The sequence below is a fragment of the Plecotus auritus genome (genome assembly GCF_963455305.1).
Source record: "Plecotus auritus genome assembly, chromosome: 1".
NCBI classification, from domain to species: domain Eukaryota; kingdom Metazoa; phylum Chordata; class Mammalia; order Chiroptera; family Vespertilionidae; genus Plecotus; species Plecotus auritus.
The window spans coordinates 204,267,966-204,291,798 of NC_137770.1; the positions used below are offsets into that span (position 1 = coordinate 204,267,966).

The 23,833-nt window shown below is 35.5% G+C and overlaps 2 protein-coding genes across 2 annotated transcripts in view; both read left to right on the forward strand.

The window, feature by feature from the left end:
- Positions 1-7,284, forward strand: part of LOC308242038 (transmembrane protease serine 11D-like) — a gene marked incomplete at both ends in the record, with an annotated part of 40,593 nt that extends 33,309 nt beyond the window's left edge. The window contains 2 exons of the mRNA XM_080655858.1: positions 651-789; positions 7,123-7,284. Coding sequence (XP_080511984.1) covers positions 651-789; positions 7,123-7,284 — 301 coding nt within the window. The remainder of the gene's footprint in view (positions 1-650; positions 790-7,122) is intronic.
- A 13,060-nt stretch (positions 7,285-20,344) lies between these two features.
- Positions 20,345-23,833, forward strand: part of LOC308242041 (transmembrane protease serine 11C-like) — a gene marked incomplete at both ends in the record, with an annotated part of 51,653 nt that continues 48,164 nt past the window's right edge. Inside the window, one exon of the mRNA XM_080655878.1 lies at positions 20,345-20,400. Within this exon, the coding sequence (XP_080512004.1) occupies positions 20,345-20,400 (56 nt within the window). The remainder of the gene's footprint in view (positions 20,401-23,833) is intronic.

Genomic DNA, 23,833 nt, shown 5'->3' on the forward strand with positions numbered 1-23,833 from the left:
GAAGCAAATAGGGCCAAGGAGAAAATAAGAGCATCACCAGCTAAGGAGTGGAAAGATAGCATTAATAATTTTCATGGGTTTTACCCATGTTGTAGATGTCTCTTCAGAATAACGCAAAGATTTAATTGTCCAGGAAAATATTTTATTGTGTTCTGATGGTCCAATGTAATTTGATGTAGTATATAAAAATTTCTGTGAATCACAAAAATGGCATTGTTTTTTGAGGGAACATCAATATAAAATAAATTAGTTCTTTAGCCTTGAAAATAGACTAGTTTCTCTTTTGTTGCTAGGTTAAAGGTTATTCAACATGTAATTTTCCAATTCAAAGTCAGTCAGTAGATAACTTAAATGCTACTCATCAATTTTAAGATGGCAGATTTATTTTTTTGCTCTTAAATTCTAAGGGGCATCACAATGCTAAAGTGGGGAGAGAGAGAGAGAGACTGGTCTGTGTAAAAAAGGTTATCTTTCTCTACACATGGGTATCTTTACTGAGATGAGACACCTAAGTACATCTTAATAGCCTTCTTTTCTGAATAAGAGATAAAGTTTAGAGTACAGTTATCCCTTCCCATATTCAACGTAGAGTCTTCAATTTATTTCCTTATTTTGAGTCTATTTCTTTCTGATTTAAAATTAACAGGCAGCCCAGTTCAAGTACTAGAACAAGGACAGGTCAACATAATAAGTAATAATGTTTGTAATGCACCAGCTGGTTATGATGGAGCAGTCTTGTCTTCAATGCTATGTGCTGGACTGGCTCAAGGTGGAGTGGATGCATGCCGGGTAAGTTCAAGACAATGTTACCAATGACTTCACTCAAGTTTGTAAGTTCTTACTAGCATGTGATACCATGATAGGCAAAGAGATAAATTGTAATACACAGTCCTGGACCTCTAAAAATGTATGATCTAGATTTTAGAGATAAAATTTATTTTATGAGGTTGATTTGTCATGAAATACTAATTTTGAGAAGACAGATTGCAGAGTGGTTAATCCAAGCTCAAGAACCAAACAGGCCTGAGTTTGAATTCCTTAACCTCTATGACCAATTATTTTATCAATAAAATGAGAATAATAATAATAATAGTAGTAGTAGTAGTATCTAATGTTTTTACATCCTACTAAAGAGTAGATGGAGATTAAATTTGTAGGGTACATACTAAGCAACAAAGAAATACCAGCTATTTTTATTGTTATTAACCTAGATCATGATCACTGTCATTAATAACTCATCCATTTAACCACTATGAGGGTTTAAGTAAATTAATCACTCATCTAAGAGTCAAGGACAATAATTGATTTAAAGATTAAATAACACTTCAATATCAACACTTTGAAGATAGAAAATTTATTCTAAAAGCTTAATTACTTGAATTACAACAGCTTTCAAATTGTAAAACAGCACAAATGAGAGAAAAATTTAGATCTAGCCTATAACTTTTAACCAAGTATAAAAATGCAAACAATATATATTAAATTCTCCCTTTAAATCATTAAAATAATATTTTAATACTAAAACTTTTAATTAAGTTATCTAAACAATTGATGTGGTTATATCTTTTAATAGATTTTATCGGAAATCCAATTCCATATATTAACTTCTCAGTATCAGAAATTACATTCCTGGAATTAAGAAAAATCAATCTGTTTTCTTGAGGAATTTGATACTGTTTTCCTGGGAACTGTATGCAGAAAAACTAGGTTTATTCTTTCTTCAAACATTACTGACTTTTATATTTAGGGCACATGTTTTTAAAAAGTGAAGAAGCACTTCTTACATAACTTTTGTGAAGACTCCAACCCATACAGATTTTCCCCAAAATGAAACATTTTTATTGATTGTAAGTTGTGTGTAGGTGAGGGGGTTGTTTATTAATTTTCAAGATACTGTTAATTACTCATGGCCCTTTATTCCCAGTTTAAGTGGATATGACTTTGTAGTAGAGACCACTTCTTACTCCCCTAGCAGCTTCTTTTTTATTGCCAGCCCTGTTAACAACAAATTCTCAACTTTCATAGTAGTTTTCCAGATAATTCACTAATCTAATAAGCAACACACCTCTGCACTGACAATTTCAGATCTAAGAGCATTAATACGAACTGACTTAGGGACACACATGAGTATAAAAAGGTGTTATCATGCTTTACTCATGATGCCCTTTACCTTCAGGATATACAAATTCGGCTCTTCCCCCAAGCCTAGTTGAAGCCATAACTCATCTTGAAACTTTCCTGTGTCTTCTATTCCAGGCCTCATTAATTTTCAGCAGAAATACTATAACACATACAGCTTGTGCCTCAAGAATAAATAGCACTTTACATAAGAGCTTATGATGGCCTGTTCATTTCTGTTCACTCATTCATTCATGCAAAGAAAATATATGAATTAATTTTTGTGCACCAGACACTTGCTAACACAACAATGAGTTTCTTGCATCAGCAAAGAAATGTCTAACGGGGGTCCTCAAACTACGGCCCGCAGGCCACATGCGGCCCGCCGAGGACATTTATCCAGCCTGCCGGGTGCCGCTGCCTGTCCTGCTTAGCAGCCGACTCGTCCCGGGCCCGCAGTGCGCATAGGAATTTGTTCATAGTTTTTTTGTTGTTTTTTAAACTATAGTCTGGCCCTCCAACGGTCTGAGGGACAGTGAACTGGCCCCCTGTTTAAAAAGTTTGAGGACCCCTGGTAGGAGAAAAAACACTAGCTCAAATGTCTGCATAATCGGACAGTGAAGCTGGCTAGATATAGGGAAAAATGACATGTCCTTCTTAGTTTAACATTTGCCTGTGCACTCTTGGTAAGACATTACACAGAAAACTTTCTTACAATAGTGGAAATAGCAGCAAAAAGGCAATGGTGAAAAAAGTGCTGAGAACTGGTTAACTGAAGCACTGATGCATAATCTGAAAGAGGCAGTGCCTCTGGTGATTCACACACTGACCCGTCCTCCCATCTAGACCAGTAATTAAGTAGGTATGGAAGCACTAGCTACCAAGAGCAGTCAAATGAATAGCAAACTATTCCAGAAGCACACTTGGTAATAATAGCTGATTTTTATTAGTACTGACTATATGCCAGGCAGTATATATGTTAACCTCATTTAAACACTCAAAAACATTTACAGATGAGGAAAGTGGGGCACAAGGAGCTATTAAATAGCTTACCGAAGGCCATGTTGCTGGTTAGTGGAGGATTCAAACGCTGGCTATCTAACTCCAGAACTCACAGATTTACCCCATCATGCAGCATGTAAGACCTACATTTGTCTAAATTTGTCTCCCCAACTGGAAAGCATATGCACATATTTGTTGGTTTATTATTATAATTGGCTGGTATTTCATGAGGAGCATTTTACTCATTGCCATATAAATATCTTTGTGCTTATTCATCAAAAATAAATTTTTTTTGAATTTTTTATATTTATCTTTATTGTTGAAAGTATTACAGATTTCCCCTATTTTCCCCCATGGACCCTCTCCAACCTACTCCCACCCCTCTCCAGGCCTTCACCACACTATTGTCTGTCTCCATGGGTTATATATATATGCATATTAGTTCTTTGGTTAATCTCTTCCCTCTTCAACCCCTTTCCCCAGAGAATCATCAGTCTGTTGCATGCTTCCATGTCCCTGGATCTATTTTGTTTGTCAGTTTCTTTTGTTCATTAGATTCCAAATCTAAGTGAGATCATATGGTATTTGTCTTTCTCTGACTGGCTTATTTCACTTAACATAATACTTTCCAGGTCTTACCATGCTCTCTCAAAGGCTAAGAGATCCTTCTTTTTTACAACTCCATAGTATTCTATGTTATAAACTAGATGTGGTGCACAAAATTCCTGCACTTGGGGGTGTCTCTCAGCCCGGCCTGTGCCCTCTTGCAGTCCAGGAGCCCTTGGGGGATATCTGACTGATAGCTTAGGCCCGCTCCCCAAGGGGAATGGGCCTAATCTGGCAGTCGGACATCCCTAGCACTGCTGCGGAGGCAGGAGAGGCTCCCGCCACTGTGGCTGCGCTCACCAGAGGTGAGTCCGGCTTCTGGCTGAGTGGTGCGCCCCCTGTGGGAGCGCACTGACCACCAGGAGGCTGCTCCTGCATTGAACATCTGCCCCCTGGTGGTCAGTGCACATCATAGTGACCAGTCGTTCTGCTGTTCGGTCGATTTGCATATTAGCCTTTTATTATATAGGATGTACCACAGCCTTTTTAACCACTCATCTACTGATGGGCACTTAGGCTATTTCCAGATGTTAGCTATGATAAGTAGCTTTGCTATGAACATGGGCATGCATATATTCTTTCTGATTGGTAATTCAGATTTCTTAGGACATATTCCTAGAAGTGGAATCACTGGGTCAAATGGAAGTTCCAGTTTTAATTTTTGAGGAAACTCCATACTGTTTTCCATAGTGGCTGCACCAGTCTGCATTCCCATCAACTGTTTACTAGGGTTCCCTTTTCTCCACACCCTCACAGGACTTGTCATCTGTTGATTTGTTGATGGTAGACATTTAGATAGGTGTTAGGTGATATCTCATTGTTGTTTTAATTTAGGTCTCTTTGATGATTACTGATGTTGAGCATTTTTTCATATGTCTCTTGACCATCTGTATGTCCACTTTGGAGAAGTGTCTATTTAGGTCTTTGCCCATTTTTTAATTGGATTGTTTGTCTTCCTTTGGTAAGTTGTATGAGTATATATATTTTGGAGATTAACCCCTTATCAGATGTATCATTGCCAAATATGTTCTCCCATACAGTGGAATCCCCGTTCTTTTTTTTTTTTTTCTTTTTTTAAAGTATTACATATAGTATTATATATGTCTCCTTTTTTTCCCATTAACCTCTCCCCGGCCACCCCCATCCCCCAGCACATGCCCTCACTCCCCCCCCCCCCCACCCAGTGTCTGTGCCCAATGGTTATGCTTAAAAGCATATATACAAGTCCTTTGATTGATCTCTTACCCCTCCCCCCCACCTCCCCTGCCTTCTTGCTTTGATGGTCTGTTTAATGCTTCTATGTCTCTGGCTCTATTTTTGTTCATCAGTTTATGTTGTTCATTAAATTCCACAAATGAGTGAGATCCTGTGATTTTTATCTTTCTCCAACTGGCTTATTTCACTTAGCATAATGTTCTCCAGGTCCATCCATGCTGTTGCAAATGGTAAACGTCTCTTCTTTTTTATAGTAGTGTAGTATTTCATTGTATAGATGTACCACAGTTTTTTAATTCACTAATCTGCTGATGGACACTTAGGCTGTTTCCAAATCTTAGCTATTGTAAGTTGTGCTGCTATGAACAGAGGGGCGCATATGTCCTTTCTGACTGGTGTTTCTGATTTCTTGGGATATATTCCTGGAAGTGAGATTACTGGGTCAAATGGATGTTCAATTTTTTTATTTTTTGAAGAAACTCCATACTGTTTTCCACAGTGGTTGCACCAGTCCGCATTCCCACCAGCAGTGCACGAGGGTTCCTTTTCTCCACATCCTCGCCAGCACTTGTTTGTCAATTTGTTGATGGTAGCCATTCTGACAGGTGTGAGATGATATCTCATTGTTGTTTTGAATTGCATCTCTCAGATAATTAGTGACTTTGAGCATATTTTCATATGTCTCTCGGCCTTCCGTATGTGCACTTTCAAAAAGTATCTAATTAAGTCCTTTGCCCATTTTTTGATTGGATTGTTTATCTTCCTTTTGTTAAGACCTATGAGTTCCCTATAAATTTTGGAGACTAGGCCCTTATCGGCTATAACATTGGCAAATATGTTCTCCCATGCTGTGGCTTTCTTGTTTTGTTTTGTTGGTGGTTTCTTTTGCTGTGCAAAAGCTTTTTATTTTGATGTAGTCCCATTTGTTTATTTTCTCCTTAGTTTCTATTGCCCTAGACAGTGGTCGGCAAACTCATTAGTCAACAGAGCCAAATATCAACAGTAAGATTGAAATTTCTTTTGAGAGCCAAGTTTTTTAAAATTAAACTTCTTCTAATGCCACGTCTTCAAAATAGATTCGCCCAGGCCGTGGTAATTTGTGGAAGAGCCACACTCAAGGGGCCAAAGAGCCGCATGTGGCTCATAAGCCACAGTTTGCCGACCATGGCCCTAGGAGATGTATCAGTAAAGATATTGCTAAACATATGTCTGATAAAAAATAAAATTTTTTTGCCGAAACCGGTTTGGCTCAGTGGATAGAGCGTCGGCCTGCGGACTGAAAGGTCCCGGGTTCGATTCCGATCAAGGGCATGTACCTTGGTTGCGGGCACATCCCCAGTGGGAGGTGTGCAGGAGGCAGCTGATCGATGTTTCTCTCTCATCGATGTTTCTAGCTCTCTATCCCTCTCCCTTCCTCTCTGTGAAATATCAATAAAACATATTTTTTAAAAAAAGAAAAAAATAAAAATAAAAATTTTTAATGACACCATGCAGGGAGATTTCTATGAATAGAAGGATAAGTAAGACTTCTAAAAACTCATTCAACAACTGTTTTCTTAGCATCTTCTATGGGCTAGAAGCATAGGATACAGCAGTGCCTGGAATAGGTAGGCTCCTTCCCCTGATGGACTTTACAGAATGACCAGAAAAGCAGACACTGAAAAAGTATCATGAAAATGCAAGGAGGGTTGCAGAGATGTGCAGCTGCCACAATGAGAGGAACTGACCCAGTGGGAGTAAGTTCAAACAGGCACACGAATGTGCTTGTGTAAAATAATGATGAAGCGGTGAAAAAGATACACACAAGATATGGGAACACAGGCAGTGACAAACTAATCCAGCCCAAAGGTGGGAGAGGTGGCAGTGGGGAGGGAAGGCACAGGTGTTCAGGAAGGCTTTCTAAGGGAGGTAAAGCTTGTGCTGAGCAGCAGTCAACCAGGCAACTGAAGGAGCCTGGGAAAGGTGCTCCTCATCTTCTCCCACTTGCTGAAGGAACAATGTGTGTGCTTGGAAAAGTTTGGTGATTTTCACATGACTTGGTATAATATCTTGCCAGAAAATGTCAGACTAACTGTATTGTCCTAATGGATATGAGTTCTTCCACTGCCATAAAAAATAAACTCCTTGATGCTTTGGGGTTGTCTTCACACTGAAATAATTATTCTGTTTCTGTTCCTTCAGGGTGACTCTGGTGGCCCACTGGTACAACGGGACACACGGCGGCTCTGGTTCCTTGTGGGGATAGTGAGCTGGGGGGAACAATGTGCTCTGGCAGATAAGCCAGGAGTGTACACGCGCGTGACAGCCTACCGTGACTGGATAACTGAGCAAACTGGGATCTAGTGCAATAAATGCCTCTCTGTTGCAAAGTCTGTACGCAGGTGTGCCTGTCTAACACTCTAAGACTCTACTTTTCAACTGCAAAATAAACTGCAAGTTCCCTATTTAACACCCTTTACATAAATAAGGTTCCACCAGCAATTTAATCTTTCCGTATTACTATGGGTTTCATATTTTTCTCAAGTAAACCATACGAACGTTGCAGAGTACTGTGGCAGCGTGCCAGGCAGAGGTAAGAGATGTATTACGGTTGTGGTAACTGCTAGTAGTGAGAAAAATGGGTCTTCAGGAGGCGACACTAGAGGAACACAGACACATCTGCAGCATCAGAGGCCTCTTCTCTAAGTAGTTTCGCTGAAGCTGATTCGTAGGCAGAGTATCAAAATGTGCAAAAAAAAAGAAGTGATGGAATAGCATTCAAGACAGAAAGAACAACATGAGGCAAGAAAAGAAATTTCTGCTTATTCAATATTTTATGGGTGGTGTTAAGTCCTAAAATTAAATATATATAAAGTCATCGTACAGTCCTACGGCAATCTTAATTATCCTGTAAGAATGTGCTCCCATAAGAGCTTACTGATGAATTTTAGGCATTTAAGATCAAAGCTAAAATATTCACTTCTCAACTAAGACCCCAAAAATTAAAAATAATTTTCAAGACAACTTTTGTTAAATATATTCTTGATCTATGTGAAGGAGAGATTTTATTTCCTCCATAGATAAATTTAGGAAATACATCTATACAACCATCTTGGGTAACTTACAACTACATAGAGCTTTCTTACAATTAAGTCAGAGTAATTTTAAGGACTTAAGAACACCAGTGGCAGTTATTTTTTAGAGTTTAAGAATCCTCAAAACCTAAACCCAAATAATGAATTGGAAGTCATGAGGGAAAAAAATGTGAAGAATTGGTTTGCAAAGAGAAAGTTTAATTTCAATGAAATGATCTTAGAGAGACAAAGGAACTTTTCTCTCTTTCTCTTTCTCTCTTTCCCTCTCATACACACACAAACATAAATTAAATAAGATTTATTAAAATTTAATGGCACAGCAATTTATATCATCTGAATCATGAATGTTACTGAATTTTTACGGGATCCTAGCATAGCTAAAGCGTGGTTATGCATGATCATCTATGTGTCAGGGCTTCCTCCTTCCAAAAGCTAACTTATGGGTACCAGAAAAACCACATGCGTTATGATGAAAACTTATAATTCCTCATGTAGAATTGTGAGATCTACATTGAAGTCATTTACTTTTAAAGAAAAAAAAGTTGAAAATTTAACCAACTCCTGGTGAAATGTATAAATAAACTGTTGGCTTACTTTATTTCAAATAAATCTTAAAAATCAGTTCCCTGCCTAAGTATTTATGGAAGTTATGATTTATGGAGGACAATCCAAAACAATTTATTTAATTGGTTCTCAGGTAAGAGAACTGCCAACTTGACTCTAAAGCTTGGCACTTTCTGCTGCCTTATAATCAAGCTCTATAACTGAGGCAAGCGTCCAGCTTGACACTCCCTCGCTCCACCCTGTGAGGACAACATTAAACTGGTAATTTAGAGTAAGCCCCAACGGGACTGGGTTTTCTACCTGTGTTGGTATGTTTGGAAGTGTGTGTGCTGTCACATAATCACAAATGCATTTTTGTTTATTCCTACATATTGAAAGCTCTATAAAGGAAGTTACTTATTTGAAAGAATATAAAGAAAACTCAATTATTTATTGAAATGCTAGCAGAAATTTTCTAGCACCCTAATTCAGTGCCAGAAAGACTTAGAAATACCAAGGAGAATCCTATTAAGTATATAGAAAACACACAGACAAACCAATAGGAAAAAATGGCAAACAAACTGAATCCTTCTGAGTTTAAGATAATGAACAGAACTAACAAAAGAGTCAGAATTATCCAAGAAAATTTAGAGCAAACAATTGACTTTTTCTTGCACTTGGAGGTCTTGATTATAGAGTGGTCGAGCAATAGTTTAAAATATTTATTAAGCCCTACAATGTTTCAGGTTTTCTACTACATACTGATGAAACAATGATAAGTAAGGTCTTAGTCCCTGCCCTTAATACACTCAGAGAATGGTGGTGTTGACAAAACCATAACATAATGGATGCAACAATAAAGAGTATGATATTTATTACAGAATAACAAAAGAAGGAGAAGGTCCTAGAAGACTCAAGGAAAATATTTTATAATATCAAAAGTGAGTCTTCCAGAGCATCAATTTGCCATGAACCATGCTAATTACTCTGTGGTTAGAGAAAAGGGATCCAAGAACTTAGATTATTCACCTGAAACTGGCACAGGCTCTAACTTACACTATTCAATTACCATTTTCCAGTTTGCTAAACAATAAATGGTCTAAACAGATCCAAAATAGATTCTCTCTATGTTTTTTATATGTGTACATAATCCAAATCTCAAAACCCAGCTCTTTCCATTTCTAATCAGTCAGTTTGATTAATCTCCAATGGGGAAAACAGGTCATTCCCCCCACATATTTCTAGTGACTTGTTTCTAAAACAACCAGTTATTTTAAAGAAACTGGTCCCACCCTAGCTGATCTGGCTCAGTGGATAGAGCATCGGCCTGTGGACTGAAAGGTCTCAGTTCAATTCTGGTCAAGGGCATGTACCTTGGTTGCAGGCACATCCCCAATGGGAGGTGTGCAGGAGGTGGCTGATCGATGTTTCTCTCTCATCGATGTTTCTGACTTTATCCCTCTCCCTTCCTCTCTGTAAAAAATCAATAAAATATATATTTTTAAGAGAAACTGGTCCCTTACTATGGGAGCTATTTAATCAAAAGCTTGATTGTTTCCTCTATAAATGTTTTAGAAGGTTTCTGAAATGGTTCAGCCTAATAGCAGATCATTCCTATGGTCCCTTTCCATCTAAGATTCTCCCCATGATACACAGCACCCCCACCCCAGCCCAGTGCCACAAGCCTCAGGTCCCTGCTGATCAGTCATTTTGGCATCATGGCTGACGACCATTTGCATATTAGCCTTTTATTATTATGATTTGAGACAATATTTTGTGATCAAGTTTCCATTTTCTAAAGATTTATCTGGCTACTCTAAAAGGAAAGAACTACAAGAGGACAAAAGTAGAAGGCAAATGAGTCAGGAGACACATTAATCCAGGGAAATAATGGGGCTGACTTGTATTGAGGGAGAGGAGTCAGGAGACACAGTAAAGAAGTCTCCTCCTATCTGCATGCTCCTCGCCGAGCACACAGCCCTGCTCACCCGTGCGTGCCTGCTGCACACGCAGCCTCCTGCTGATCTGTCGTTACAGCATGATAGCGTACGACCACTAGCATATTAGCTCTTTATTATATAGGATGTATTTATGTACTTATGAATTTATGTATTTATTTATTTATTTATTTAATGTTTTTATTGATTTCAGAGAGCAGAAGGAAAAGGGAGAGATAGAAACATCAATGATGAGATAGAATCATCAATTGGCTGCCCCCTGCATGCCCTCTATTGGGGATCCAGCCCACAATGTGGGCATGTGCCATGACCAGGAATTGAACCATGACCTCCTGGTTAATGGGTATACCTCAACCACTGAGCAACACCAGCTGGGCTGTCTCTTTATTTGATTTGCAACTGGTGGAAAAATTGTCAAATTTAGTAACCAACTCTATCACTTTGAGATACTAATAGATGTTCAGAAAAGATGAATCAGTAAATCTCTTGAATATTGCGATATATTTATATGTTTCTACTAACAGCAGGAAAATGTCAGGATTTTATCTAAACTTTCTATTTCATCTAGTTTTCTGTAGTGTAATTGGCTCATAACTTTTAAAATGTGAGTGTTATTATAAACATCCACACTGAAGAGAAACTTTAACCTTATCTCAGAGCCTTACTGATGAATTTTTAGATGGCAGCAATGTAAAGCTAAATTTCATGAACAGCAATGATGGCTGTTAGTGTAACTATCTATGTGGATAATACAGGGGTTGGCAAATGTAGGTTTACAGTTGTTAGTATGAGAAACACAGTTTCTTCGTGTTTATTTATTTATTATTGCATTATTTATTATTATTATTAACTTACTTTGGCCCACCAGACATTTTTACATATTGTTTTTAGAAAAATAAGGAATAAGGAAATAAATTCAACTCATAATATGATCTAATGGTCACATTTAGTCGAAGAGGTAGTATTTTCCTTAAAAGTTATTTAAACTCTATGCAAAAGGTCAGAGAAGTTAATAGATGTGACCAACTTCATCCACTAGGAAAAGGCAGAAGACAACTCAGCTGCTGGTTATCTGATTCAGACCAAAGTTCTTCACCACTCCCCACCTCTCCCTACCATTTACACTGCTCTTCCACTCACATTGGTCTATCGAAGGACTGTGGTGAGCCATGCCAGGGTTTCCATTTCCTTTTCTATAAAGCTTCAACAAGAATACTCCCTACTTCCTAGGGTTTTACTTCAGGTAAATGAGGTAGTGTGAGCATATATAGAAAATAGAAAATTTGGTTATTAAAAAAAAATTTAACAGAATAACTGAGTCAACAACAAAAAAATTTAAGTGGGAATTTTTACTCTGAAGATATGCAATCAGGCAATTTATTTCACAACCAACTATAGAGTCTAAAAACGTATTTTATATTACTCTTTCATTTCAATGATGATAAGCGCGACATCTTTTTTCTAAAGATCTAAACCACTCAGAAAAGAAGTGCCGCTCTTTAGCAGAAAGTACAAAATTGTCTCGAATTCGGAGGTTCCAGTGCTATTAGGTAAAGGATCTTGGTTACCTGCAGTCTGGCTGGGTAGTTTCAAGAAGGCTGTCTTGTTTTTTTTTAATGATTCCATTCAGAATTCATGCCAAACAAAACCTGATCAGGAAACATTAAAGTGTAAAAGCTTCAAAATTCATATTCTCTTATTAGCAGCAGTTATATTCTTATTAAGTGAAGTTAACATTAAATCTTTCGTTTTACACAACAAAGTGCTTTCCCTAATTAGTGTGTGTGGGGAAGGGACAGAAGCTCTCATGAAATGCCTTCTCAATCTCTTTCTTTGATAAAAATGAAGCACAGCTACAATATTATAAAGTGAGCTTGTTTACACGATTACAAAACTAATTTGAGTAGAACTCATAAAGCAGACAATTTCAATGAATTCTAACATTAATATAATGAAAGTGTGGTGGTTAATATTTTCATGCCTACCCTACTATTAAACCTATAAATTATACGAACTTCCTCTAGCCTATCTGTTAAAACTTGCTCCAGATAAAGTAGCTTTATAAGGATATCTCTTTTCACTGGCAGTTTTGCTAGGATACTCCCACATAAGCTGATTTGCTGGGTTACCCAGTGTAAACTGCTCTCGCTCTCTTCACCTGACCAATTCTGAAGTTATGCTTCAGCTGATAAAATTTATTTAGGTTAAATAATGTTAAATTTATTTTAACATTTCCTCAATAACTGTTCTACTTCATCAGAGGTATTTGTCTTTGATAAATAGGAACCATGAAAGCAAAAATTGCCTTTTCCCCAGGATTTTTTAGAAAAATAATATATGATGGTGGACCAAGCAAAGATGACTGATGATATTCTAATGTTGTTTATAATTGTAGCCTAACAATACTCAAATACCTGGTCAAGTCAGTCAGGTTGCTTCCCCCCATTAAGCAGCCCTTATATGACTTTTGCTCAGTAAAGAACAGATGACTATTCATTTCTAACCAAATGCTTTGCCAATGTCTTCACACACATGTAGATAGCTATATCTGTTTAATATTGCTTGACTATTTTACTCCTGAGATTGTTTTACAGAGTCATTATGAACAGCTGCCAATTCTCCCTTGAGAGGTCATTTGTTCAGGTGTCCAGCATACAATACATGCATCACGTGTTAAGGAATAAAGTACAAAACTATGAATAAAAAATCCCATTTGCAATAAGTAAAATAATAAACTAAAATTTCATACAAAAAATTGTTTTCTTATAGATCAAAAACCTAATCATTGAAATAATGACCTGCAATAATAAGAGTAATGATAAGAATGATAGTTATAAATAGTTTATATTTGTGAAGCATTTACTAACCACCTGGACCCATGTAATAATGCCAGGACAGATATTATTACAACTATTTTTTCAATATGCTTTATTGATGTTTTTTAGAGGGAGATGAAGGGAGAGAGATAGAGAGATAGAGAGGTAGAAACATCAATGAGAGAGAAACATTGATCATCTGCCTCCTGCACACCCCCGCTGGGAATGGAGCCTGCAACCCTGTAATGTACCCTGACCAGGAATCCCACTGGTGACCTTTTGTTTCATGGGTTGATGCTCAACCACTGAACCACACCAGCTGGGCACAACTAACAGGGAAAACCTAAGGTTTAGAGAAGTTAAATAAATATCTAAGATCACAGAACTGGTAAATTGCATAGTTAGGATTTCCAGGCAGGTTTTCAGATTCTAAAGCCTGTGTACTTATTCTTTAGACACTAATTATTAGCATAATTTTAATTTTTATATATAAATGTTATCTTTATTTTCCCAACCCTATCAGTTTTCAACTTTAAGAATCAGACTCTGTAAATAAAATTTCCTCTACATTATAATGGTATTCATGTTCTCATGAGTACCTTCCACATTATGGGAATCTCCATGTTCTGATGATCTAGATTTCTCAAGGGTTATTATGCACTTGCATCCCTTATTATCAACAAATATGCACTGGCTGTCATTCAAATTGGAACCTCCAGAATAATGTCACTCAGATGGTTTAGTAAATTTCTTTTTGTTCTTCTCCGTGTCTGTATGGACAAATTCTCACTCATAGTGTGATCATATACAGCCTCCTTTTGAACCATATTGCTTCCATCTGTAGGTACCACATAGAACCTGACCTATTTTCCCTTCTTTCCCAGTCTCAAACAAGCCCATAGCCTTTGCCCATGAAGCCACTCATACATATAAGCCTCACCACTGTAACCACCTATCTTCAACAGATGTTTCTTCTGGAAATTTCCTAAACTTCCAACCCTCAGGAATTATGGAGGTGTCTATGCAGGGGCAGAAAGACTGGCTTCTCTCAAAGTTTGTGCCACACTTTTTCAACAATCATTCAACAATAAGTAATTCTCTGGGGTCTAAAGACTCAAAAAAATCTCTTGAATATTTCATTCATGAATCATGTCTTGCTTAAAATCTCACCAAACTCCTCATTTTAATAAAATGTCCTTCAGTTTAGGGCCTTGACTGCTCCAACTCTAAGAGCTGACAGTCCCAAGGACCCGATGCATCCCTGCACTCCCTCTGGCCACCGCCACCAATGTAAAACTGACTCCTGTGAAGGAAAGAAAACTAAAGCTTTCATACAAATCAATGTGATGAAACAGATGCTGAGAGGGAACATAGGATGAAGGTGTGAAGGATATTGATAAAGGCTTCTGGGCTTTAAGTAGTGTTCTACTGCAGTTTTTAAACTACTGTAGCTTTTTCTACACACATGGTTAACTGAATCAAACACTATATGCAATTCCTAAACTCCTTTCTAGTTCTAATGATGTCCTAAGTTAATACCACTCATAGTCATGCTCCTCCTGGGCCACCTGAGAAATCCTTCCTATTGCTCCTCTTGTGATGATTTATGCATCTCATCGGATAAATTCCCTGGCCTTTTTTTTTGGTCCTGAACAGGCTTAAGATACAAATTTATTTCTTTTCAATCTTAAATATTCCACTTTCTCCCTACTTTTGAGAGTTAGAGCATTTTAATGAGAAAAGTATAAATTTGAGTGAACTGTAAAAATCATAAGCAATAAAAATATGATTATAGAAAAACCAACAATAGCTCCAAAGACATGTTTAGACCACCTACTTGGACCAACTTTTTAAAAAACTTTAACATTATTCTTCAAATTTTATGTTCTATATAATTATATTATTCTGTTTTTTGGTTTGTTTGTTTTTAAATCCCTGTTTGGTTTGTAGCTCTTATCAGAACAAGGTAACTTTTCTTTTTCTAAAACTCTGAAGCTTTTTTCAATCCCTTCTCTAAAACTTTTCTATTTAGGAGACTTGTCAAAGTTGTTTTATATAAACTGCCTATCACTTCATTTTTCTCCAAACCTGGCTCAGGAAACATCAATTGCAATATGAAATGCCCTTAATTTTATAGAAACACTTATCCATAATATGAGATCAAAATGAAGTTTCTTTTTTATCAATTCTAGTTACCCAAAGTGCAACTTGTGTTTCTTTGTAATTTCATATAATCTGGGGGATAAATACTAGTTTAAAAACATGTAATTGTAGGACTCTCCTCAATGGCAAACATTTAAAAAACTAGAAAATAAGAATAACTCTTTAATAAGGAATTTTAATAACTCTTTAATAAGAAAGACCTCTCTAGTTAGAGGGATTCTTAAAACCTGCCTCCCCCAAAAAAAGTGTTCTTAACTTTTAAAAGTAAATTTTTAAGAATTTTAAATAATAATTTAAAAGTGAATCAAATAAAAATGCTCTGTAAATGAGATGAAGAACCTGGAGAAATAAGAACTAAAGCACATAGTGTTTGCTTCAAGCAGACTTGAAATTACCTATTAATTAAAATAAAATATTTACTGAAAAGTGAATATATATTTTAAATTACTTACATACATATGGAAAAGTTCAATAAAATCCTATATTTTGAAATCCTGGATTTGAATTATTCAGGTAAGTTTTTAACATTTTAGAAAGCAAAGTCTATGTATGTGTGTTTACAGTTTATGTTTCTTATGGAACTCAACAATATTGAACAATATAACTATGGTTATTCAGAAGACAAAAATATATGGCCAATAACCTATGACCAGTTTGTATCACAGCTTTTTGATGAAATTTATACAATCACATTATATATGTGTACCAACTTTTCACAAAATTTTTCTGGGATTTAAGTTTTCAATAAATTAAAATATAGTTGACTTTCATCTCAGAATTCCCACCATGATGCATAACAGATAACAGATATTCAATGAATATTGAACATTTTAAAATCTTTAAAATAAATGAAAATTTTAAAATCCAAATGGCATTAAAAGGCTAATTAATTTTTTGCTCACGGTAGATGGAGATTATAGCCAAAAAGGTAATTTTATATTATATGCAGCAATTTTTTATTCTGACTTCCAAAACCAAAATATACTTGGAAAAATCTAGAATGCATTTTTAAACATTACTAAACTTCTTTCAAATACTTTTTCAAGCATACAGCTTTTGTTATTAATGGGTCAGAAAGGTATATACAGAGACACACAGACACTCAGACACACAAGTATTTTCAAACACATACAATTATGAAACTTAAAGAAATAATATATATACATAAAAACAATCATACACACATTAACCAAAAAAAAACAACAACAAAAAAGTAGTCTCAGGTAAGAATAAGCATAATTAGAGAATTTAACCAATATTAGGTTTTGTTAGACAATTTTTACAAAAATAAAGTATGAGTTGTTCATTAACAAAATGTATAATACTATTTTTCAAAGTATGAATTTCATGTATTCAAGGATTACCTTTTAAACTAACTTGTTGGTATTTCAAATAAAATTTTTTTACAAAGAACAATGTCCTCTAAAAAATATCCTGTAAGTAAATTACATCTAGAAAATTTTTACTTTAGAAAATTAACTTTCATTTGTAATGCTAACAGCAAGACATCCATGAAAAACACATGGTGTCAAAACACAACAAAGGAAAATCATTTGGGCAGAAAATGAAAAAGGATCCCAAGTAAAATTTACAGAAAAGATTCCTTTATTAACTTTTGGTAGAGAATATGTTTGTATATTTTCAGAAAACAACTCCAAGACCATGTGGATTCTTGCAACAGAGAGGAATTGACAGGACTGCTCCAGCCATGAAGACAGAAGATAAAACAGTCCAGAGATGGAAGACGCTGACGACGCCTTGCCATACTAGCAGTCAGCAGCTGTGCGTTGCTGCAGGTTGCCCAGGACCAAACCAGAGAGGGTCGGACCTGCATTGTCATCATTTGTCCACCATCCAGAACTGAAATATCATTGCTGACATGTACACATAAGGAACTGTTTGACACTGAAATTGGGACTCAAAACAACTGTTGGCCCAGAAAGAAACTCACTACAGACTGATTCATTTGCCTCAGCATAACCATTATTGCTTGTCCCATTTTCGGTTCTTATAAGTGTATTTCTAGTATCACATGATCTCACTCATCTAGGGGACATAATGAACAACATAAACTGATGAACAAAAACAGACCCGGAGACAGGGAAGCATCGATCAGACTGTCAAACCTCAGAGGGAAGGTAGGGGAGGGTGGAGGTAAGGGAGAGAGATCAACCAAAGGACTTGTATGCATGGATATAAGCCTAACCAGTGGTCACAGACAACAGGCATGCATAGGGAGGGGTTTGGGATGGGAATGGGGGGATGAGGACAAATATGTGATACCTTAATAAAGAAATTAATTTAAAAAATAAAATAAAATAGCTTATTATATTTAAAAACCAATAAAATTTTTTCTTTGGCAAATACCTTTTTAAAAATTGAACTATCTTTATGTTTTATCCTTTGTGATTTTATAAAATTTCTCTTCAGTCAATGTTTTCTACTTAAAAAGTACATAACATATATTTTATACTTTTAAAAGAGATCTATTTTAAGTTTTCACATGCAATGTTAAAAGTAACTTTAACTGAATAAAAAACAAAGTTTCTTCATTTTAAAAGAATGAATTTTGCAGGCATATTATAAGAATGGGAAGGAATTAAAAGCTTTAAAAAAAAATCAGTGACACTGCCAATAATCAACAACAATCAATTTTCACTTTCTCTCAGTTCACATCTAAATTTATATATAATTTTACTTGGTTTATAATCATAACTGTTGGTTCACAGCTTGGGCCCTGTACACAGAGGGCAAGGAGGGATGAAAGACAGAAGCCACTCCAGATTTGTAGGTGGCAGGTTTTAATAAGCAAGGGAACTTACGAGGCTTGGTTTGAGCAACAGTGATATGAGATCTTCACACTCACCTGCCAGAATCATAAAAGTTTATCTCTTACCTGAGTTCAGTCACGTATTCAATCCAATGGTCTCAACACACATTGTTCTCTCAAGGTTGCCCCCTTGAAGATGGCTCCCATCATGGAAATGGTGAGCAGAACTTACATTCCTAGGACGGGGCGGGGGGCGGGGAGGCGATCGGGGGGAGTCTCTGATTGCTGGAGTCCAGCTCCTGAGTAAACCTGTGGTCTGTGGTCCTATCCTCTCAATAATCTCCTCCAACAATGTATATAACAATTTTGTATTCTGCTTTATTCACTTAATATTTTAATGTCGTTTTATACTGTTTCATGATAACTGTCAAAAGGCTTTAAGTTTAGCCTACATTTCAATGCATCAGTTAACATTCATTTAAAAATTCGTTTTTAAATTTTTTTCACTTCAAGCCAGTGGTTCGTTGACTGATTGATTTTTTTAGTGGTAGCTTTTAAAGTGAACACTTGGCATTGTAATAGGGAAAAGAAGAACAGGGGGGCAGGAAAAGGAAAATACAGTTAAACCTTGAACAACATGGGTTTAACTGAATAGCCCAGCTTATATGCAGATTTTTTTTTCAATATACTTGGCCCTTATATCCTCAGGTTTTGAATTTACAGATTCAACCAATCAAGAATCAAAAGCAGTATTTTAAATGCCCAACCATAGATTCCTAACTGCAGATTGAAAATACAGTTTACCCTTGAACAGGTGGGAGTTAAGGGTGCCAGCCCCGAGCAGTGGAAAATTCATATATAACTTCTGACTCCCCAAAAACTTAACTACAGCCAGACTTCGCATCTGTGGATTTAATCAACCACAGTTGGGAAATCACAGTTGGGAATGGGAAAATATTGTTTTCTGTGTGTGGTTGGTTGAATCTATGGTCACCAAATCTGCAGATACAAAGGGCCAACTGTATTTATCAAAAATAGCTCCATGTATATTTGAAACTGCACAGTTCAAACCCTGTTGTTCAAGGGTCAACTACACTGTTTTCAAACCACGGTGGGTTGAATCTGTGATGCAAGGGACCAATAGTAAAGTTTGGGGGAGTGGAAAGTTATATGTGGATTTTTGGACAGGGTGAGGGGGGTTCAATGTTCCCACTGCTGTTCAAGGGTCAACTGTACTTTTAGTTTTTTTTAAGTATTGTAGTATACATTATTACAAATGTTAGACATAAAATATATCTAACTTTCAAACAGAAAAGTATGGAATTTAAAAGGAAACTTAGAGTTGTAACTTCCAGGTGGCTAAATATTAGAATGTGTCCTCTCTAGTTTCCACACCAGTATCTAAATTGGCAGCCAGGAAACACAATGCTCTCCAAAACTTTGAAAAACTAGTAGTTAAATCTTTTTTTTTTTTTTAGTTAAAAATCAACACCCTTTGGATGTCAGGGAATAAAAAATTCTTTAATGGGCATTAGTATTAGGATCACTGTAAAAATTTCAGGAAGGAATTCATCAAAGGATGATATATGGGTTGAAAGAGTCAAGAGTGTTATGAGTTGGAGAGCATTCAGATTCTAATGGAGGGTTAGAGCTTGGACAGCCATTGGCCTTCCACCAAAAAGCAATAACAAAACTGCCAAAAATTTTGGAAGTGGATTCAAAGGAGCAGAAAGAGCAGCTGCTTGCCTCCAAATTCACAAAAGGCAAAAACTGGGTGAGTAAAGGCTCTTTTCAAACCAGGGGACCCTATTGTTTGGTCACTCACAGCAACTGAGTTGTAAATTTTGCCTTCACTTGGGTCATGTGATTATTTATTATTTATGGGGCAGCACCTATACAGCTCATGTTTTACTAATGTAAAATTAATTAGCAAATGTTCAGAAAGCACTTTGAAGATGAAAAGTTCTGTGACTGCTAAGTATAATCATTATACTACTATCATAAAACACATAAAAGTCACAGGATCTCGTAAGCTAAATAGATGGAGAATGACTGTGCTGCGCAGTACTCGGGGAGAAGATGGCAAAGGAGCAACCTCGGCAGAGGAAGCAAGCATGGATGCCCCTTCAGAAAAGGTGAGCTGACGTGGGTAGGCGGTGGGTGCAGGTTGGCCTGCCTTTGCTCCTTGGGCCTACTTTCTGAAGGGACCAAATTAAAGTAGCTTCATTGGTATTTTAAAGATCTTTAAAAATAAGGTTACTCTCTCAACTTTTTATGGAAATAAGAGCAATGTAAATCACAAAGAAAAAACAAGAATGAATAAGATTGAAAAACTGTAATTATTCGAATCTGTCTGCTTGTGAATTATTGTGAAAAGTCTTTCCATCACGAGTAGGCCATTCCTGAAAAGTATATGTATAATTGCTGGAATTGTTGAAGTAAAATTGGGATATTTTACTTTTAAAAAGATAATTTCACTTAGAAAATGTAAAGAATACAGGATAGTTACATCTCTCTATTTCTAATGCTGTATGTTGCTATAGAGGCAATATTTGTGTTCATAATATGCTATTTTACCTATAGGAAGTGAAAGACAGGGTTTAGGTCTTAGTTTTTAATTACTGAAACATTGCAATGCTTCACTGCTATATAGTGTTAGCGGTATAATTTAACATTGTAGTTGGAAACAGGAACAGCAACAAGAAGAGAGGATTTTATTCCTTCCCATTAACAGGGCCATATGCCCAGATAGTTATTGGCCTGAGGGTCAAAGAAGTGTGTTGATGGTTACATAGCACACAAAGAAGTGCAAATAATTTTTGTGGTGATTCTTAATGTAATCAAACTCACAAATATAAATATTCACATACTCATTAGTCTTTCTTAGACTCCAGCAAAATGCATGCCTTGATAAACCTTTTGAGCCTAACCCATATTTTAATAAAAACTTTAGACGACTTTTCTAATTTTTATATCTTGCCAACAACTAGCCTCTAGGTAAAGAGTATAATATAGAGCAGAATGCAATTTCCCAATAAACAGGTTGAATAATCAGTCATTTTATACATTAATATTTAGCTTAAGCAGCTATAAGAGAACCTCTGAAATCTTTTCCATCAAAATTAGCTAATCCTATTATTTAATTAACAAAAAGGCTAGAAAAAATATTTAATCTTGGTTTCCAAGTAATATGTTCTATGCCCTTCATGCTCACTTGTTATGCTCCATAAACAATATATGAGAAATCAGACCCTGGTTTCATCCTTTGAAGGAATTAATAATTTTTTTAAGTACAACTCACCACTGTTTCTGAAATCCTCATATCCTTGATATCCTCTTATCATTATTATATCTGATGACTTCAGGATATATTTGGTGATAAAATATAACACTGTGGAAAATTAAAGCAAGTTGCTGAGATTAAAACAAGTTTTTCTATTCCTCAAATTAACTCCATCCCAAGACCCAATTTCGGTTGAATAATATTTCTCCATCAACATTCCACATCATAACACTTTGAGAAAAGTAGGATTTATGTCTGACGTTGTGTTTAGAGAACATTTTAGAGAAAATAATCTAAATAGTGCAAAGTTGAAATTTTCTTTTGAATTGCAAATACACACACACACACATACACACACATACACACGAAAACTGCAGATTGATTAAACCCTTTGCAAATAGGAAGAATATCTATATTTTAGAAAACTCAGCTGACAATGACAGAAATACTTAGTTCACCTGCCTTTAAAATTAATTTTTACTTATTACCATAATTTTACATTTATGAATTAAGATGTAAGTTACTGTGGTGATCTTTGATTTAGTCTTTAAGGTAGTGAGAGTTGCAAGATAGAGTGGCCTATATGATTTAATTTTCCTTCTGGAGATCAGGAACTCTCACCCAAAACCTAAACATATTAATAATAACTATCCCCACCTAGAATCCCTACCATATCTTCCCTAGATTTTAAATGGCTTAAACAGAAAATATTGTTTTACAATTACCTTTCTTTAAAATTAGGAAACCAGAATGGTGATCTGCAAAGTTCCTTCCACTTCCGAGAAGCTATGCATATCCCATTCTAGGAACTATACATTGGAGGGAGGTTTGAAATTAGTAAACAAATTCTGGTATACAAGAATCAGTGTTCTATCACCTTACAGACAAATAAGAAGGAGGGACAATAAATGAAGTTTATATGTGTGAAATATTGTGAAGTTTCCAATATTTGATTTTTAATATACAAACAGCATTTTTATATTATTTATTCTAGAAGCACATGGTTTAAAAGAATAAGAAAATATACTCCAAATATTTGCTACATCAAGTTTTACACTCCATTTATAACATTTTTTTGAAGCTTATCCCATGGAAAACTGTGTTGAGTAAAATATACAGACATATACCTGTGGGTATAGAAAATGTTGCTTTAGGATAACATACTCATCTATAGGAAACTAAGATACCAAGGTTTTACTATATTATTTAGTCATTTATCTTTCAAAAAATTTAAATGCTATTTTACATTCAGTAAGTGAGTTGATCAACTTGGGGAAAAGTGTTTTCCTCTAAATTTTTACAGAGTGAAATGTCTTTTAGGTTATTTTAAATTTTATTTTATTATAGATCCAAAAAGTTCATGGGCATTGTATATCTATAGAAATATTAAGATATTCATTTATGTGCAGAGCATGTACAAACACAATTTAAACAAAATATATTTAAATTGTCACCGTTTTTTAAAGTAAAATGAAATTTCTAAAAAGATTTGGAGTTGGAAATTTCACCTGCATTGGAATCTAGTTAATATTATCTGTTCATGAAATAACACCTATTTGAGGAATACTTGTTAACTAACTAAAAAATAAATTTCCTAAAATATATTAAATTGTTTGCAAACAAAAATCAAATTAATATAGGCATTTCAAATTGATCAATATTTAGTACTGTCATTGTAATGTATGTTGATTATATGTTTCTATATATATACACATGGACATAACAATATATAAATCTGAAATATATATACAAACCTATATGCAATATTGTATGTATGAGTATATGAAATATACAAAATAAAATATAAATATTGAGAATTTATATTATGTTAATATAAAATATATAGACCAAATATAAATATATATATTATGGGCTGAATTTTATTCTTCAAAATTCACATTGTGAAACCCTAATCCCTCATACCTCAAAATCACTGTAGGATTTAGAGATAGGGTCCTGAAAGAGGGAATTAAGTTATGAGATTATTAGGCTAAGCCCTAATCAAATATGGCTGATGTCTTTGTAAGAAGAGTAAATTAGGCCCCAAATATGTAGAGGAATCTCCATGTAAAGATACAGGGAGACAACAGTCATCTGTAAACCCAGGAGAATGGCTTCAGAAGAAAACAATCCTGCCACCCCTTTGATCTCAGGCTTCTAGTTCCAAAATTGTGAAAAAATAAATTTCCATTGTTGAAGTCTCTCAGTCTATTGTACTTTGTTATGGAAGCCCTTGCAAACTAGTACAATTGTCACTATAGTATATAAAACAAAATTCATTTTAC